General features: G+C 37.3%; 1 protein-coding gene across 1 annotated transcript; it reads right to left on the minus strand.

The window, feature by feature from the left end:
* On the minus strand, positions 1,152-6,329 carry LOC109822156 (LRR receptor kinase BAK1-like). Its single transcript, XM_020388317.1, has 7 exons — positions 6,100-6,329; positions 5,882-6,014; positions 5,312-5,383; positions 5,064-5,207; positions 4,900-4,971; positions 4,739-4,810; positions 1,152-1,427 (listed from the first exon to the last, which is right to left on the minus strand). Exons 1-7 carry the CDS (start codon positions 6,188-6,190, stop codon positions 1,358-1,360), a joined length of 654 nt encoding a protein of 217 aa, XP_020243906.1. The 5' UTR covers positions 6,191-6,329; the 3' UTR covers positions 1,152-1,357.

The following is a 20,935-nucleotide window of genomic DNA, read 5'->3' on the forward strand; positions in this document are numbered from 1 at the left end:
CATTCTGTAATCCATTATGTTATTTCTGGGATTTTTTTTTGAAGTAAAGTCCTGGGATTTTTTGTGCGAAAATAAGATTGTAATACCTTGTAGCCATTCGTATGCTGTTTTACGAATGCTGTTTTACTTGAGTTATTATTGTATGCTGTGTTATTAGGTTATTAGTCTGTATAATGCCAGGCTAGTACCATGAGCGTGCGATTTTTTTGAGTAGAACCAAACCCTTTTTCTTATCAGAACTTCATGCATGTCCCCGTGTGATTTTTGTGAGTAGAACCAAACCCTTTTTCTTATCAGAACTTCGTGCATGTCCCTGATGGCAAAAAAGCAAAGATAGCCATTATCATGTTACGAGGATGGGTCATCAAGGATTGTTGTTGTAGCGGCGTGTAAAAAGATCCAGGATATTGAAGAATTATCTTGGAACGATACAGGCGTGTAATAAGATTCAGGATATTGAAGAATTATCTTGGAACGATACATGCACGCCAACAAAAAAGATTCTAAAGACCTTAAAAGAGAACAACCTTTTCTATGTACAGAAAGTGACAATGCGAAGGGCCTCAAGGCAGTCATTTGGAACCAGATTTCCTTGTTGAAAGATCCTCGAGGAAGCGTGATCGTCTTGAGGAGGCATACGTGTTCACAAGCTGATGCATATGAAAGCATGACTCAGATGCATGTGTGAAGGCATCATGCTATTAGCTTATCAGGTCATATACAGCTCAACTTAAAAGGGGACCGTGTATGTTTTTACGCCAGCTAAAGGCCTCCGCTCGGCGGGGCATAACACTTCGTAATTTGAGGACAGTAGCTTTCATGAATACCACCATCCAAGCAGGGCGGTTCTATGCGAACGATCTTTGAAGATTTTAACTCTTACCAAAATCGCCTTCTGAGTGGGGCTCCTTTTTTCAGTCAGCCCACATTTGATCACTTTCTTTAATACTTTCACCCTTAATCCCTAGGATACATGTTAATTAAGGGCAAGATAGAAAATGTAGTTGATTAAAAGAGAAATCCCATTTCAAGGCGGATTCTGCATAAATTGAGGTGTAGGCAAAGCAGGCTGTCTCAAGCTTAAAACAACAAAATAAGTCAACCGCGTGCTCTCGAAAACCATCATTTTCGCCATCATTGAGGAGAGGATATCAGGAACCCAAACGCAAAGTAAGACAAAATTATAATCATTATAAAGGCCTTTGCTTTACTCTTCTAGGGATTGCTTTGCATTGTGGCATGCATCAAATAAGGCTACATTCGCCTTTAGGTCAACATATATAATCTAGCGAGCTACCCCAAAGTAGGGGCTTCTACATAAGTATACATTACTCTAGCTCTTGTACGACTCCTCCGCTCAACATCCGAAGTCATAGGGCACAAGTCCTTGCAGTTCCGGTCCATTGAGTCTATTGTTGTTACCATAACTGAAAACACGAAGAAAATCGGGGGATAAGTCTTCATATATCAATAAATATCTAAGAAAGCTAAGATGATTAAATCAAAATGTGGCAACTGCTTTATATGGAATGATATTACTAGCTGCATTAAGTGATGTGCTGTGATGAATTGGAATGAGAAATCCCAAAAGACTGCACAAGGATATGATTGAATTCCAGTAGTCCACCTGTACATGTAATAATCATAAGGGATTCCTTACACAGGGAGGGAGTTGGACAAGAGTTGGTAACACAGCTTTGGACACCATGGTTGCAAGTTCAAGACTGTATATTCTACTATTCTTCGAATCTGATTTCGTTGGTCCATATTTTTGTAGTCATTTTGAGCCTAAAATTTGAAGTTACCATGAAAATGTGTGGGTTCTGTAATGTGCTTGAAAATTTATATTTTCCTACGTATTGAGGCAATAGACATGCATTCAGGTGGATAATATAATTAGCTTTCTACGAGAAAATTTGACCCGTGATGCTTCGGCATTAGAAAAAAATAATGGTTTACATATCTATTTAAAAATACATAGTATACCTAACCTAACCACTTAATATATAATATATATATTATATATATATTATATATATATATATATAATATTATAAAACTCTCTCTCTCTCTCTCTCTCTCTCTCTCTCTCTCTATATATATATATATATATATAATATATATAATATATAATATATATAATATATATATATATATATAGGAGGTAGGTAGTCACATCAAAAATATATCAACTTGCACCATGTACTAAAATGTTGAAATACAAAGTGAGGTTAAAAATAAATTGGATGAAGTATTGTGGGTGTAAGAGTGTTTTTGGAAGTGAGTGGGTTTAAAAACAAAGTGCTGCTACTAGGAACAAAAAATGGTACGTGTCCATGGGACACGACACGACACGTGGCGTGTCCACGTATCATTTACAGTTAGTCATGATTAATGCCAGCTAATAACAAACTAGGGTTACTTTGTCACAAAAGTTTCCTTTTATCTATTCAGGCATAAAGGGCACCTAAATAAACCTTCTCCCCTTCTTTCACTGATCGCACCATCTTTTCTCGTCAGATTATGTTTACACTGGTGATGGCTCCTTCCATCTCCAACATAATGATTCCATTTGATTTTGTTTCACTTGACTTCTCTGATGAAATGAGAAACAATTGTCTGCTGCTCACAAGTTATTTCTTAACCTAGTTTTCAAACAATTAACAAAAACTAATAAGAATCCATAAGATTCAGATCAATCTCGTACCTCTGAAACCGAATTCTCATTTCAATCTACGAGAAAAACCATAAAAACTAATAAATAAAATCAAATTAACCTCCCAATTAAGTCATCTTCGTCCCCATAAAAATTTTAACCCATGAAACCTCAACCTAGCCCACTCTCTCTCTCCCTCCCTCCATCCCTCCCTCCGTTACATCCTTCTCTGAATCCAAAATTGTAGACATGATCGAAAGCCCAAGAAGATTCACTACTCAGAAGCTCATCCCCTTTATCCTTTAGTAAACCTCTCTCGTCTACATCCCTCATCAAACCCAAACTCGAATCTGACCTGATAAGGCGCATTCTGGATCCAAGAAAACCCAAAAATCCAGTAGCAAACTCATCCTGTCCTCTCTTCTTTAGCACAAAAATACCCTTTCTGGTCAAGTGTGCCACATCAACAGGGCCTAATTGATTCATTTGACCTTATCATCACCAATGTTGCAAATAGTGATAACGCATAGCGTAACGCTCACCTCCGGTTAACGTAAAATGCAAAGTGAGTTTAAAGTGACTTACACCACATACCAAACTAGAGAATTACAAAGTGAGTTTAAAGTTAATTTTGTTGAGTGTTTTGAGTCTTAAAGAGTGATTCCGGAGGTGGATTTAAAAATAAATGGGGGTACAACTTTGGGTTTATAGAAGAAAACGCCTTTTTAAAAGTGGGTGGCTTTAAAAATACAAGGGTAAAACTTTGGGTTTGTAGGCAAAAAAAACCTTTTCATAAGTGTGTGGCCTTAGAAATAAAATTGGGGTAAACCCTTGTGTTCCTAGAGAAATAGCACTGTAAGACATTGGAAGTCGGTAGGTTTAAAAACTTATGGAGATATAGTTTTCAGATTATAGGCAAAACATCCAACTTTAGGAGTGGGTGGATTTAAAAATAAAATGAGGGTAACTCTTTGAATTTGAAGGGAAAAAAACCCCTATATAAAATTTTTGTGTCTAATATTTATAACCATCGTAGATCGTAGATCTCCCATAAACTCTATGGAAGTGGGTCACTTTAAAAATAAATAAGGTAAAACTTTGGGTACATACACAAAATCTAACTTTGGAAGTGGGTTTAAAAATACATGCAGGTAATACTTTTGATTCACAAGGAAAACACCATATATGCTATAGTATATGGGTTTACTATTCATAAGCACTGTTCCCACTGTTGGGATATTCAAGACTATAATTTAGTTTGTGTGAAGAAAACTGCCTCACAAGGGAGCGAGAATCCAAATTCTTCTTGATTATTTTAAAGATCCTAGAATGAGGGGAAAGACGAGGTAATTTACAGGAAATAATCAATACCAGGGAGATATGATATGAGGAAATTTTCTACGGATCCCCCCTAGGATGGGTACATTTCTTCTAAATTACTTATCAGTTTGTGATGTTCAGTTGCTCTTACATATGAAGAGAATACAATTTTAAGATTTCTATACGAACTACTCAAATGATGCAACAAAACAACATTCAAACTTAATACAAAAATGAATTTGAATCTTCTCCAAGATACATATAGTTTAATTGCTATATCTAAATGCAGATAATCTAACTTGATAAACATCATCATGTTACAAACTCAAATACCATTGCAGCATAACAAACTGAAATTTACACTGCTAAAGCAATCACTATCTGAGGATCTACATTTACATTAACAGAGGAATTGTATCTACTTATGTGGCATACTAAAAGAATATCAAAAAATATTTGATCAACTGAGCTAGTTGGAAATCTAGATGCGAAAACCAAAAGATTGCTTGTCAAGTCAACTAAAACTTCATCCGTTAATAATATTTCATATTTTAACATCTCTTTCGTTGTTTACTGTTTACATCTGACTATACTTTTTCAACAGAGCACTTCTTTTAACTTGAATAAAACAGATGACAAGCTGGAATAAGCTCTCACATGGAATCCTCTTTTTTGTTGACACACAACAAAAAGCATTAGAAAACTATCACGAGTCAAAAGATCATCTAATAATCTACAAGTTATAATTCATATCATCCTTACCTTTGGAGAGGGAAATTGGAGAAAGGACCATCAATCGGAATCGTTCCACAAAGATCATTGCTTGAAACATCACTGTATCAATCAAAAAAGAACTTTCAATACAAAATCCATACCCCAACAAAACTCCAAATTAAAAGGCTAATCTTAACATAGTTCCTTACAAGACTTTAAGATTTGAGAGGGAGGCAAGCTCTCTTGGAATGGATCCTGTAAGCTTGTTGTTGTTCAGCCGCCTGATTAAATAATTTCAAGAGAAAACTGGGTTATATAGCAACAAAGGCAACCGCAATTTTTCTATACAATCTCTAAAAATTTGCGATCTTACAGGAATCTAAGTGACTTGAGCTTCGCAAAGGATTTGGGGATCTCTCCTTGAAGTTTATTCCCATATAAATCCATGCTGATGAGACTCTTCAAATTGCCTAATTCTTTAGGGATCTTTCCTTCGAAATTGTTACTATAGAGCTCTCTGCGGTTTAAATGAAGCAATACTAAGATATAAAATAAAAGCCTGATAAAAGGAAAAAGATGAAGTTAAGAAATGAAACAATTAAAGGATCAAGGATTTATTACAGATACTGGAGATGCTCAAGGTTGCCAAGCTCAGGTCCGAGCGGTCCAGAAATATTGGAGTTGCCCAAGTCCCTGAATCAAAAGCAAATCAAACAAGAGCAAAAACTATAAAACCTTTTTACCTCCCAAAAAAGAAAAGACACAAAAAATTTGATCTTTCGAAGATGAGATCCAGGACAAATAGACAAGGGAAGCATAAAGTAAATAGAAAGTTAAAATATTTTCTTTGATCAGAAACCGTTAGAAAGTGAAAAGGGGCCCAAATCCCTGCTATAGAAATTTGTCATGTAGTATAGGAAAACAACCAATCATAATTACAATTTCTAAAAAGTGATTTGAGCCCAAATAATAATTTTAGGAGAAAAAGAAGAAGCAACATATTCAATCTTCAAGTGCAAAATTAGCAAAAATTGGTCTTTTAACCCCTGAAACCTCTGCCGAAAATTCAGAAGGGAAGTCAGCGACAAACCAAAAATCAAAATCCAATCTTTTCAGCAAACTGGCAATCAAAATACAATGTTTTACTAAAGAAAAGAATGATCAGAGAGAGATGGTGTCAAGAAGACAAACAGGCGGATGACGTGGTTCTTGTCGTCGCAGGTGACGTGGAACCAGGTGCAGGGGTTGACCAGCGTTGGGTCCCAGCTCTGCAACACGTTTGTGGGATCATGGAGCCTTGTTCTCAGAGCATGAAGCGCTTCGCCTGTGATCAATAATAATCAACCAATAAATTTGGAAAAAACAAAAAAGGAAAAGACAATTATGAGAGAGAAAGAGAGAGCTGCAACCTTCTGTGTTGGTGGAGATCGATGGAGATGCAAGAGAGAGAAAGAGAAGGAAGGAGAAGAGAGAAAGAGGAGAAGAAGAAGAAGAAGCCATGAGAGAGAGAGAGAGAGAGAGATTAGGGCTGAAAACTTTTTGTAATAAAAATTTGAGAGGAGTAAAGAGAACTTGTTCTGATTCTGGTCAGCTTTCAAAGTTAGTATTTTTCTCTTCAGTGGAAGGGTCAGCGGTCAAAAGTTCGACGGAGAAAAGAGAGAGAAAGAGAGAGAGAGTTTTCGCGTGTGGCGTGGGTTTGGGTCTTAGTGGGTGGGGCCCAATCTGCATTATTTACAGTGTGAAGAGAGTTGTTGGGGGTTGGAATTTTTTTTTTAAATCAAAAGACTTCAACGAAAGGTATCACTTACGGCCAGTTTGGATGGGGTATTTTGCACCAAACATCGGGAGAAAAGCTATCAAAATGACAGTTTTTTGGCAGCTTTCCTCCCAATTTTCGGGGTAAAATATCTCATCCAAACGAGCCCTTATTCTTTCTTTCTTCATCTGCTACTAATTTTCAAACAGCGTAGTAAACGCAACACCCATTCATCACTCTTCTGTTGTTATTATGAAGACCGAACAGCTTTCTTTGTGTGTTTCGAGAGTGGAGAGCCAAACTTGGAATTGAAAAACATAAACAGCACAAAAATCTGCTTATCAGTCGACCGACACTAGCTCATCGGTCGATCAATGTGAAGCCAAGAAAAATTAGAGGAGTTTTGGGACGGTCGACCGACGGGCTTGTCCCGGTGGACCGAAAGCGTGCACGAAAACCCTATAGAAAACATGGTTCTGGCCGGTCAACCGAAGCAAGATAATTCGGGTTGGATTCTGTTTTTGGGGTCTGACAGATGGTGATCGACCGGTCGACAGATGGTGATCGACCGGTCGACAGATGCAATGCTATCGGTCGACCGAAGTGGGGTCTGACAGTTTCCTAATTCGGGTTGGATTCTGTTTTTGGGTTGAGTATATATATGTTTCCTAAAACGTTTTTAGGGTTATGTGAGATTCGGGTTGGATTCTGTTTTTGGGTTGAGTATATATATGTTTCCTAAAACGTTTTTAGGGTTATGTGAGGACGTCTTTGAGAGGGTTTTGACGGCAGAGTATATATATGTTTCCTAAAACGTTTTTAGGGTTATGTGAGGACGTCTTTGAGAGGGTTTTGACGGCATTTTGAGATCAGAGATCTTAGAGAGAGAGTGGTCTATTAAGAACATTGTAATCTTCTTTAATTAATCAAAACTTTTTGGTGTGGTTCCCGAGGACGTAGGCACGTTTGCCGAACCTCGTTAAATCTGATGTTTTCTTCTTTTGTTCGTTCTTTCCTGGAAGTTTTCTTTTATTTGTTGTGATTTCGTACTTACCTACTCTTGACACAAGATCCGGAAGGGCAATGGTTGTCGTTTGTGTGTTCAACCCTAACAACTGGTATCAGAGCTTCGTTCGGTAAAGTTTGTGTGTGAAAGAGATGGCAAAAGAAAGCAAATCGAAAATCGAGAAGTTTGACGGATCAGACTTTACCTACTGGAAGTCGCAGATGGAGGACTAGCTATACCAGAAGGATCTTTACCGTTCATTGGTGGGAAAAGCTAAAGGAAAGAAGAAAAAGGAATCGGACGAGGACTAGGAAATGCTAGATCAGAAGGTGTTGGTAGAAAATTTGGAGTAAAAGAAATGAAAGAAAAAATTTGATTTAAATTCTCTCGATCTCAATTACAATTGGATTTCGATTACAAAAGAGAGGAGAATAATTTGGATTCTCCCCTTTGTTTAAAACTGGGTTCTTCTCGGTAGCAATGGAGTACCTCCTTCGAATGCTCGCGTCGAGTTTGCTCTTCGTTGACGATCCGAACGTCTTGATTCACTGGAATGATATCTTCTCCTCACGGTTTGACGCTGTGGAGAACTTGCTTGGCAAGTTTGAAACTCTTGATGAGTTGATAACTCTGAACGAGTTTGAAACTCTATGAAAGAGTTTATTTGAACCGAAAGTACGGTTAATAAGCTAATGATGAAAACTTCTTGATCTCAGTTGCTGAAGAATGCTTAAAGATCGGATGATTGAAGAAGCTATTGCCAATCTCTAGATCCAAGAATGCTCCAAAGATCACCTCTTTGCTACCAAGCTCCAGGGTCAATCCGAGCAAAGAAGTTCCAACCCTTAACTCGGTTGAGTTTCTTCTTATTTATAGAGGATTAAGGGGGTGTAACCACGCCTTAAATCACTCCTAAGTGGGGTGTAACCGCCCCCAAATCGTGGAAAATGGTTTTGGAACCGTTCAAGGGTTTAAGGGGTGTAATCCTCCCTAAAATCTCTCCATAATAGGGTGTAACTGGCCCTATTAAATGGAGATACGGTTTGAAGACCGTTCAGGTTCTGTTTGAACCAGTCGAACGCAAAAACACGGGTCTGACCCCCGTGGGTCTGACCCTCGCGTTTTGATGTTGCAACGCGGGTTCGACCCCTGTGTTTCGATGTTGCAACGCGGGTTCGACCCCTGTGTTTTGATGCTGACACACGGGGAGGACCTCCGCGTTTTGGTGTGGCAACGCAGGGAGGACCTATGTGTTTCGTTCTGAGAACACAACCACGAGCTATGCACTTTGAATCTGGGACGCATAGGTAAGCTCTGCGCCTGAATATGAAGAGACCATCAATTTGTAGTCTCTTTTGCTAGAGTGCTGCAAAGACCGTCATCTTATAATCTGTTAGACCCTAGAGGGGGGGTGATTAGGGTCTTATGCTAATCTAATCCGATTAAATGCCAATTAAAATTAATTAATACGTTATCCTAGCAAGTATGAAATACAACAAGATATGTAAGCTAGGATAAGCAATATGAACAAACGAATATATCCTTTCAATGAGATATTACAAGTATATGAGCAAGGATATATAAACTCACACAAGGGGTAAACAATTTAACTACAAATGTGATAGGGTAAAATGATCAACAAGCAATACACAATGGCGATGTAAGATATGAACATGAAAACAAGTGCGCCAATGCAAACACAAACAAAGGATATGTTTACGAGGTTCGGTCCCCACGACCTACGTCCCCGCTCCTCACCTCGAGGAGATCTCCACTATCACAACCGGGTTTTCTACGTTCACCCGAATAACGTTTACACCTCACACTCGGTTTTCTAGCTAATCGAAAACTTTACAATCAACACTCTTGCAATCACACTCTACACCCACTAAGTGTTGGAACTAGACGTGTCTCCCTCAAGTGTTAGGAATTACAACCTCTCGTCACCTACCCCACTCCTCTTGGGACGATCCCCGACTCTCGCCACACACTTCTCTCTTGGTGTACAAGTGTATTACAAAGTGTATCCTCACAATTAAGGCTCAATAAAAAGTGTTTGTTCTCTACAATGGATGAGAACGAATTGTAAGCTCACTCTCTAAGATACACAATCTCACAACCCAATTATACTATGAATGTAAATACAATAAGCTCAAAAGGTTGTGTGTGAACAAAGAGATATAAATCAAAACTAAACTCAATGTAGTTCTAGCTTAATAACAATGATAATCAAATATATAAAAAAGCTAGAAATAGAGTTTAGAAAACTTCTCAATATATCAAGAGTTGGAGGGAGAATAGTTGAATGCCCAAACACCAATAGATGATCTCCTCAAGCTCTTGTAGAATTGAATCACAAAAACAAACTCTCAATTTGCTTAAAAGCTTTTTAAACACACTTAAACCAAACTAAAACCCTTGTTAAAAACTTTATTAAACTTGATTAAAAAACTCTCTTAACTACTTTGAAAAGACATCAGCAATGGGGTATATATACCCACTCAAAGCTCAGCCAAAAACCCCAAAACGAAATGACCAAAAACCCCAGCAAACAGCTCAGAGAAAGAGCCGTTAAAAAGCAACGGCTATATTGTCGGTCGACCGAAAATCCCGTCGGTCGACCGATGAGAGCAAAACCACGAAGAAAACTTTCTGGATCATCGTCGGTCGACCGGTGTGGTCGACCGATGGAGTTTTTCGGTCGACCGGACCGGTCGACCGACAGACTCTCTGTCGCCCAGTGAGCACGAGAACTCAGGTTCGGTCGACCGGTTCGGTCGACCGAAAACTAACATATATAAAAAACTGATTTGCTGATTTTAAAACACTGTTTAAAAATATCAAATAAATTCAGAAAAATGTAAAACTTTGGGGAATGATTGTAGACATGATAATAAACATGCTACAACGACTGGTTTCGAAAAAGGACTTCCCAAATGAAAAATATCATCATTTTGCAAGATAGTCCAAAACACGAAAATGTAAACATATGAATCTTGACATTTTAGCTTAACCATGTTTTGAAACATTACAAAATGATTTTGTAGACTTAATAAAAGATGTATATGATTATTGTTAAGTCTATAAACCAAGAAAACAATATTTTCACAAATACAATAGAAAGTAAAACGTATGAGTATGTATATGAAAATATATTTGTTTCATATCTATGAAATTAAACCAAAACAACTTATCCACATAGAAAACAAGCATGTATACACATTTTTTGGAATTTATTTGTAAAAACTTTGTTTGTGGATAAAACTAAAAACCAAGATGTATATGTATATAACTATATATATATATATATACTAAGAAACTAATAAATGTGTGTGTGAATATAATATTGAGCTTAGAGTATATAACACACATAATATAAACCTATACTAAATATACCCAAGCTTGATCTTGATCTTCATTGAAGCTCAACTTGGTACACATGCGGATGAAGCTTGAACTTGATCTTTAACTTTGAATTTGCAAGGCTTCACCGACATTCCGCCAACCTCCTTTGGATATGATCGTTGAAGCTCTATTCCATCCATCCTCCAACAACGTTGTTTGTCTACAAAACATAGGAATGCACAAACACTAGACAAACAACATTAGTAATAAATTGTTTGTTAAACATCATCAAAACAAGAAGGCCAACAATCTCCCCCTTTTTGATGATGACAAACAATTTACAAAAAGGAATATATGCATGAAGGAAATGAACATATACAAGATAATAACTCACATGCATATAAACAAACAAGATAGATATACTCACAATATTTCTCCCCCTTTGACAACATCAAAAAGGGGACAAAAAGAATAAGAGAGCGAAAGCTCCCCCTATCAATAAGCATAGGTGAGTATAAAAACAAACATAGAAAAGGGAATAGCTCCCCCTATCAAAATGCCATATAAAATATATGCAATAAAAGATCATGGCAAACATGTGAGCAAGCATAAATAATATGCCAAAAATCACTCACATTCAAGAGATAATGAGAACATATATAAATATATCAAGATGAACATATTGTCTCATATCATAAAAGCCAATGTATAAAATAGATTTATGAAATCAAAAGAAGAGAAACATGAGAATCATGTAAAAAGTTTTCAAATAAAAACAAATCAACCAAAAGAATTCATAAATCAAAGTTTATATTCAAAAACAATGTTTGATCAATAAAGAAAAATTTTCTTTACATAACTTGATCAAACCACTCATAGAATACATTATAAAGCACGAATAGATGATCCATTAGCACAAACACATAAATATCATCATATAAGTGAATTATAATGAATTCAAAAGCAACAAATCAAAACACAATTTTTAAGAGAGGCAACAATTATATCAAGCTCTTGAGCTTGTTCCAACCCATATAATCATTTTAGCATCCGGTAAACTTGATTTGGGAATAAACACCCAATAAACCCGAAGGGTTATATAAATACAAACTCAAATGAGATTTTCTTTTCAAATCAAAGCAATATTTGGCCAAATGACCAAAACGACCACAATAATCACACTTGAACACACTAGCATGCTTATGATGAACTTTGTGAGAATGAGCATGTGAATGTGTAAGTGTACAAGATGAAGAAGCTACATGAGATGCACAAGGAGCATTAGAATTCTTAAGTTTGTGTGCATCATAACAAAACTTAGCTAAATGACCTTGACGGCCGCAAATAGAACACTTATAAGTTTTGCTATACATGTGTGCATAATGAGTGGATGATTTTGACTTAGCACACATATCCATAAGCTTCTTGTGATTATTAATGCATATTCTCAAAGTTGAATCTAAAGATGAAATACTATTTTTCATAAGATTCAAATCTTCATTTTTAGGCACATATGCATTTTTAGAAGTAGAACATAAATAATCATTTATAAAGGAAGCAGTATTATTTTGTATGTTCTTTACTTCTAACATGGCATTATCTCTTTCATGAGTTAAACTAGCAACGTTTGAAGTTAAAGAAACATGATCCAATTTTAATTTTTCATTGTTTTCTTTAAGGATCACATTTTCATTAGAAATAGTTTCAAACTTAGATGCTAACAACTCATGATCGGATTTCAAAATTTCATGCTTGCTTTGTAAATTAATGAAATCATTTTGCAATTTGTTAAAGGCATGTAATAATTTTTCACTAGCACAAGCAAGTTCATCATTAGGTAAATCATTAATAGATTCGAACTCGCAAACCTCACTAGGGCTATCGCCTAGTGCACGTGTGCATGAAGCTCCATATGAACTTGAAGCGGGATCCTCCAAAGCTTGTCGGATCGCCTCCAAGTCTCCTTGATGCGCTTCTATGAATTTCCATAATGTATAAGCGCTATCAAAAGAATCAAGCTTGTTAGACATAAATGAATCAAATGCATTTAATAAAAATTCTAACATAAGCTTGTTCATAATAAACATCTTTTTATCATGTTTGCTCCACTTGGATTTCTCCAACGTGGGCACAATATAAGCACAATCAATGATTTCCCATAAATCGATATTTTTAGATTGAACAAATATTTTGAATCTAAAACACCATTGAGCATAAGGGAAAGCATTGAATTTAGGAGCAATACTAGAATCATAGCCTAAACAAGATGCATCATTCATATTCATAATTTGTAAAAATATGCAAGCAAGATGCAAATGCAATCAAAACAAGATTAGCACAAAAATATAACTTGGATCTTTAACTCAAGGCGATTAGACCTTAAATCAAAGAGCACCAAGCTCTGATACCAATTGTTAGACCCTAGAGGGGGGGTGATTAGGGTCTTATGCTAATCTAATCCGATTTAAATGCCAATTAAAATTAATTAATACGTTATCCTAGCAAGTATGAAATACAACAATATTTGTAAGCTAGGATAAGCAATGTAAACAATAAGATATATCCTATATGATGAAATATATATGCAAGGATATATAAACTAACACAAGGGGTAAACAATATGAACTAGATAGTGGATCATAATATATATATATGTAAGGATATATAAACTAACACAAGGGTAAACAATATGAACTAGATAGTGGATCATATAAATGATGAGCTAATGACAATGGCAACAAGAATTATAAACACAAGTATAAATAAACGCCAAAGCACACTCAAACACAAGATATGATCACGGAGTTCGGACCTTCCGTCCTACGTCTCCGCTCCCCACTCCCGGGGAGAAATCCACTATCAACCGGGTTTTCTACGTTCACCCGAATAACGTTTACACCTCACAGTATCGGTTTTCAACGCTCACCGATCAACGTCACTCCTCACACTCGGTTTCTAGCTCACCGAAAACCTCACTACACACTCGGTTTCTAGCTCACCGAAAACCTTACAACACTCACAATGTAACAAATATAAATTTGTTCTCTACAATAGATGAGAACACAATGAAAGCACAACTCAAAGTTACAATCTCTCACCACCCAACTATACTATGTATGTAAATACTAAAAGCTCAATGTGGGTGTGTGTAACAATGAGTAAAATGAAATCTAACTCAAATAGCAAACTAGCAATAATTAATATATGATAAATCAATAATGAAATTTCTAGGGAAAAGAGTTAGAAAACTTCTCTATAAACACAAAGAGAGGATGAGAAGATTTTGGGGATGAAATCCTCAACTGGTGATGCAAGCTCCTCTTTGTAACAGCAAACCCCAAAAAATAAACTAAACAAACTCAAACCCTTGTTTAAAACTTTCTTAACTTGTTTTTAAAACTCTCTTGATCAGTTTGAAAAGACATCAGCAATGGGGTATATATACCCACTAGAAATCTCAGCAAAAAAACACCCAAAACAAAAGACCAAAAGACCCAGCCAACGGTACAAAAACTAGCCGTTGGAAACAGAAAGATCCATCGTCGGTCGACCGGAAATTCTGTCGGTCGACCGATTTGAGCTCTCGGTCGACCGGACCGGTCGACCGACGATTCTCTGGAAAAATACTGACGAATGGTCAATTGACCGGTCGACCGTACCGGTCGACCGAAAACTGACACTCAAAAATCTGATTTTAAAATGCTGTTTAAAAATATCAAATAAATTCCAAAAAATGTAAAACTTTGGGGAATGATTGTAGACATGATAATAAACATGCTACAACGACTGGTTTCGAAAAAGGACTTCCCAAATGAAAAATATCATCATTTTACAAAATAGTCCAAAACATGAAAACCTGAAAATTGATATTTTGATATTTTGACTTAAACAACATTTTGAAACCTTATGAAATGATTGTATAGACTTGATAAAAGATATAACATGTTGTTATGAAGTCTATAATCTAGAAATACAATATTTTCATAAATTTGCATATTCTATGCAATATATTCAAAACACTAAATATGATTTCATTAAATATAAGCTTGTTAAAGGTGAAATCATATATAGGCATATAAACATGAAACAAAATAGTATTTTCCAATTCTATTCATTTGTTTCATAGTAAAACTTGAAAACTATCAAACCAAAACATATATGTATATATATAACTATATATATACAAAATCCAAAACGTGTATGTGCGTATATGATTGAGCTTAAAGTACTAACACACATAATATAAATTCCTAAACTAAATTACCCAAGCAATCTTGATCTTCAACGAAGCTCTATCTTGGTAATCTTGCGGATGAAGCTTTAACTTGGATCTTGAACTTTGAATAGCAAGGCTTCACCGTTATTCCGCCAACCTCCATTGGATATGATCGTTGAAGCTCTATTCCATCCATCCTCCAACCACGTTGTTTGTCTACAAAACATAGGAATGCACAAACACTAGACAAACAACATTAGTAATAAATTGTTTGTTAAACATCATCAAAACAAGAAGGCCAACATAATCTTCGTCTTGGCTCTTTGAAAATATGAGAGTCGTCAGATTGTAGTTCCCGATGTTAATTATGAAGGCTGTTGATTAGAGCTTTCATCGGTTGTTGTGAAGGTCGTTAGATTGTAACCTTCATCGATCTACGTGAAAGTTTTTAAATTGTAGCCTTCTGAAAGTCGTCAGATTGTAACTTCCATCATTGGTGTTTGATAGGAGCTCAGGTATCTATTCTGATTTTTAGATAGCCTACAGAACCCCCTCCAAAGTTTTCAAAAGTTCGCGGTTGACTGGGACGAATTTTTGGAATACTTTACAGAACCCCCTCCAAAGTTTTCAAAAGTTCGCGGTTGACTGGGACGAATTTTTGGAATACTTTGGATCTTAACTCTGATCTTGGAGCTGTTGTTGACTGGGACGAATTTTTGGAATACTTTGGATCTTAACTCTGATCTTGGAGCTGTTGATTCCTTGTCATTAAGGAGTCGTTCTCTGCACCCGCTTCGAAAGCTTCTTGGTTGAAGGGATTTGCCGCGCAGGACCTGTATGAAGGTATGCGTCATAATCTTGCTTCTGGAATACGGGGGTGAACCTCTGCGTTTCAAACTTGAAACACAGGTCTCACCCTTGCGTTTTAAATTTGTAACCCGAGTGTGACCTCGATGTTGTGGTTTGTGCAACGCGGGTCTGACCTCGGCGTTTTGACTTGAGACACGGATGTGGCTTTCATGCATTTTTGACTAATTCTTTGAGACTTGTCTTTAGCTCATCTAATTCAAGTCTCGGCTTACATCCATTAAGCTGATGAGCCTGTAAACATGCATAGGATTTTTGACAAACCCTCAGCCATCAACGGATTTGATAGGCCTTTACCGACTACCGTTTGAGTCGGGCTAGCATGTGAATTTTTTTGAATCCGTTTCACATGTAACGTTGTGCTAAGAGAATGAACCCTCTTAGACTTGATGCTATGATTTTGAATATATAGACTTTGTCATTTTTACGGGAAAAAACTAACCGGTAATGCGTGTTAGGCGTAAACTTATCTCTAATTAGGGATCGAGATAAAGTCCCCCATGCGTATAAGGCATGGATTTTAGTGTTATTAATAACGACCTGCCACGATGTTGAATACATGATCTTTGCTATTTTCACGGGAATGCGCTACCCGACAGCATGTGTTAGATACAGATGTATCTCTATTAAGGATCAAGATAAAATCCCCCATGCATTTAAGGTATGGATTTTGGCGTTATTAATAACGATCTGCCATGATGTTGAATATGTGGGCTTTTGTCCTTTTTACGGTCAAAGACTAACCGGCAACGCGTATTAGGCGTTGACTTATCCCTACTTAGGATTCAGGATAAAATTCCCCATACATGCAAGGTATGGATTCAGAGATTATTAATTTAATGATAATCATCCCATACATGCAAGGTATGGATTCAGAGATTATTAATTTAATGATAATCATTGGCTACGATATTGAATATGTAGACTTTGTCACTGTTTCTTCCTGTGTTACTTGAAATACTGAAAGAAAGTTGGAAGTGCCAGAGGTGTAGTATTAACTTGTCATGAATTTTTACTTAGAGTGAAATTCAGAATTTTTTTTTATTATCACTAGGATAATTCTAGAAAATCTTTAATCTACTGGGGATTTTATGATAAAAACTTTCTATTCTTGTTAAAAAAGGATTAACAAGTTCATTGGAGAGGGTTTGACTGTTAGAGGTGTGATGTTAACCTAACAGTATTTTATGGGCCTATCGCTCTTTTGAAGAGAGTCGATAAGTTGATTTGGTCGTCAGATGTGTGATATTAACTTAACGGGTATGTAGACCTATTGCTCTATTGAGGAGAGTCGATAAGTTGATTTTATCAGAGGTGTGATATTAACGTGACAAGAAGAATATTACGATCGGAACAATTTTGAATACCTATCGCTCCATTGGAGAGAGTCGATAAGTGGATTTTATCAGAGGTTTGGTGTTAATATGATAAGAATTTGTTGTGATCGGAGAAACTTTGTGGACTTATCATCCTATTGAAGAGGATTGATAAGTTAATTGTCAGAGGTTTGGTGTTAACATGACGAGAATTTGTTACGATCGGAGCAACTTTGTGGACTTATCATCCTATTGAAGAGGATTGATAAGTTGATTTGTCAGAGGTTTGGTGTTAACATGACGGGAATTTATGTTGCGATTGGAGCAACTTTATAGACTTATCATCCTATTAGAGAGGATTGATAAGTTGATTTGTCAGAGGTGTGGTTTTAACGTGACAGGATTTGTGTTACGATTGGAGTAACTTTGTGGACTTATCATCTTATTGAAGAGGATTGATAAGTGAATTTGTCAAAGGTTTAGTGTTAACGTTACATGATTTTGTACTTGTGACTTGCACAAGATTTTAGGAATTAGAGTCTCGCTGGGGAAACTTGCTAGGTGAGTTTATCACCAGAAGCGATGAATTTTGATACTTGTGATTTGAACAAGATTTTGAATACTTAGTGTCTTGCTGGGGAAGATTGCGATTTGAGCAATTTTAAGGACATATCATCCTATTAACAAGGATTGATAAGTTGATTGCCAGAGGTATATTGTTAACATGACAAATTATGAGTGACGCAAGTTGTATTCATACTCTGTGGGGGTGATGATTGTCAGAAGTGTAATGTTAACTCGATGATGTGAAAGATTCATTACTCTTAATCCAGTGGATTCCAAGTAACCAACCCCCAGTCTTGATTAAAACTTAGCAGGGGAATAAAAAGAGGTAGACAAGCCAAGTAACCAACCCCCAGTCTTGATTAAAACTTAGCAGGGGAATAAAAAGAGGTAGACAAGGCACATCTTCTAGTGGGGCACTATCCATGAAGTCGGAATAGAGGCACATTACCTGGTAGGCCATTATCTGATGAGTTTGACTATCAGAGGTAACTGTTAACGTGATAGTCTTATGAACCTGCCATCCTATTAAAAAAGATTAGTAGATTAATAGACTATCAGAGGTAATTGTTAACGTGATAGTTTTACAGACCTGTCATCCTATTGAAGAAGATTGGTAAGTTGATGGACTATCAGAGGTAATTATTAACGTGATAGTTTTGTGGACCTGCCATCCTATTAAAGAAGATTGGCAAGTTAATGGACTATCAGAGGTAACTGTCAACGTGATAGTTTTATGAACCTGCTATCCTATTGAAGAAGATTGGCAAGTTGATGGACTATCAGAGGTAATTGTTAACGTGATAGTCTTATGGACCTGCCATCCTATTGAAGAAGATTGGTAAGTTGATGGACTATCAAAGGTAGCTGTTAACGTGATAGTTTTATGGACCTACCATCCTATTGAAGAAGATTGATAGGAGAATTTGGAGAGAGTAAACTATCAGAGGTGATCATTAACGTGATAGTTTTGGTAGACCCACCATCCTACTTAAAGAGGATTGGTGGAGGAATTTAGGAAAAATAGACTATCAGAGGTGATCATTAACATGATAGTTTTGGTAGACCCACCATCCTACTTAAAGAGGATTGGTGGGGGAATTTGGGGGAAATGGACTATCAGAGGTGTATTGTTAACTTAATAGTTTTGACAGATTTTGTGGTTGACAGAGGTATTCTATTGAACGTGATAACTCATAAAATTTATTATTCATAATCCAATGAACTACAAATAAACTAACCCCCAATCTTGAACAAGTGTAGGGGAAAAAGGAGCAGACATGACACATTGCCTAATGGGTTACTATCTAACGAGTTTGACTATCAGAGGTAACCGTTAACGTGATAGTTGTTGGACCCGCCATCCTACTAAAGAGGATTGGCTTCAGTGGCCGTAGTATCTTCCCCTTCTGACTGAGAAGATTGGGCTTGGTCCGATTGCTCATGTTGATCCTGCCTACTTTGTTCTTCAGCTTTGATCCTGGCAATAATCTTTTGAGCATGTTCGCCTTGAGATATTAATTGTCTCTAGGAACAGCATTATGTAACCCTCATTTGTACTAGAAGGTTAGTCTATAAGTTGTGTCGACAGGTCTTCACTAAGGTAGACTGTGTCATACTTGACGAACATCGGAGAGCCATGCTTCGGAACCTCTTGACAAAGGCTTTGACGGATTCCCTCTTCTTCTGCTTAGTGGTGAGAAGGGTATGGATGAAAACTTCTGTATCCTCTTTAAAGAATCTCGACAGGAAGAGTCTCTCTAGATCTGCCCACTTTTGGATACATCTCACATGCAATTTTCTGAACCATTCAAAGGCAACTCCCTTAAGGGTACCAATGAACAATCGAGCTAGTATGACGTCGTTTGATATCACATTCCCAGTCTGTGACTTGAAATGATAGATATGTTGGTTCGGTGATCCCGTGCCGTCAAAAGTTTGTAGCGTCGAGACTTCGAACTTTGAAGGATAAGGGGCTGCGTCCCATTTAGCAGGATAGTGTCTGACAACTCCCTCATCTTAGAGCTCGCTTCTGTTGGCAATGGTATTGAGGCGGGCTTCCAATTCTTCCATCTCTCTTCCTTCATCAGAGGAAGATTTCAGGTTGTGGGCTTCTTGATCAGAAGCAGCACCATCAACCACTTTTTCCTTCCCTTCACTTATGTGAAGTCGGGATGAAGACGTTCTTCCTCTTCGGGAAGATTCTTGCCTGGGTGGCGAATCTGTCTTCTGAGATTTAGCCTTGTCTGCGACGATTTGATTCATCAGGGCTAAGAGTTCATTGATGGCCTCCTACTGAGATTTGAGCATGGCCTCCTGCTCATCAAGTCTCTTCGCAAGATCTTCATGGTTTTCCGTTATATAAGTGGAGCTCTCATGTTCAACAAAAGAGCTTGATGATTGGGACTCTGTAATGACTGAGTGTTCATCAACAGAATTAGTTCCTCTGGCTAACATCCGATAGTTGACAGGGGGAATGACTCCCATTTGACTCCAAGTATGTTGATACACTCCATCAGACCTATTCAGGAAGTCTTTCAAGCCATGGGGCTAATCGTTCTCTGACTCATCAGAATTAGGAACTGATGATCTCTTTCTGCCGATCATGTTGGAAGTAACTTCAAGGTATTCCTCCTCTAAAGTCTTCTTCTTGTGCGAACTTCATCGTTGGTTGGGCGAAGCAATGTTTGTTGGTCGATTGAATATCGACGGTTTGGCTGCATATGAGCAGCATTGACATCCCGAGAGGACCGTAGGAATCAGTCGTTCACATTGGAATGAAATGAACGAATGACTTGTTGCATCGGTCTTTCTCTCGATATGAACTCTCTCAAATCTGTTGTAAAGATTTGAGGAGAATTGTTGCATCGGTCTTTCTCTCGATATGAACTCTCTCAAATCTGTTGTAAAGATTTGAGGAGAATTACTCATTGATCGTGAGGTTTGAACTGGAACCCCCAGTCCATGATCAGATAAGACTGGCTCTTGGTGAACATGGATCTTGTTGAGATGCCTTGAATCCATGGACTTTTTATATCCGCCCCTCAATCTAGTCGTACTACGCAGAGTATTCGGGGGTCTCGCTGACCGGTCAGCAAGCCAGGGGTCCAGGGGGTGGCGCGCCCCTGGCCAGGGGGTCCGGGGGGGATGGAATACCCCCCGGCGGGGTTCGGGG

Source organism: Asparagus officinalis, chromosome 8, assembly GCF_001876935.1.
Source record: "Asparagus officinalis chromosome 8, Aspof.V1, whole genome shotgun sequence".
NCBI lineage: Eukaryota > Viridiplantae > Streptophyta > Magnoliopsida > Asparagales > Asparagaceae > Asparagus > Asparagus officinalis.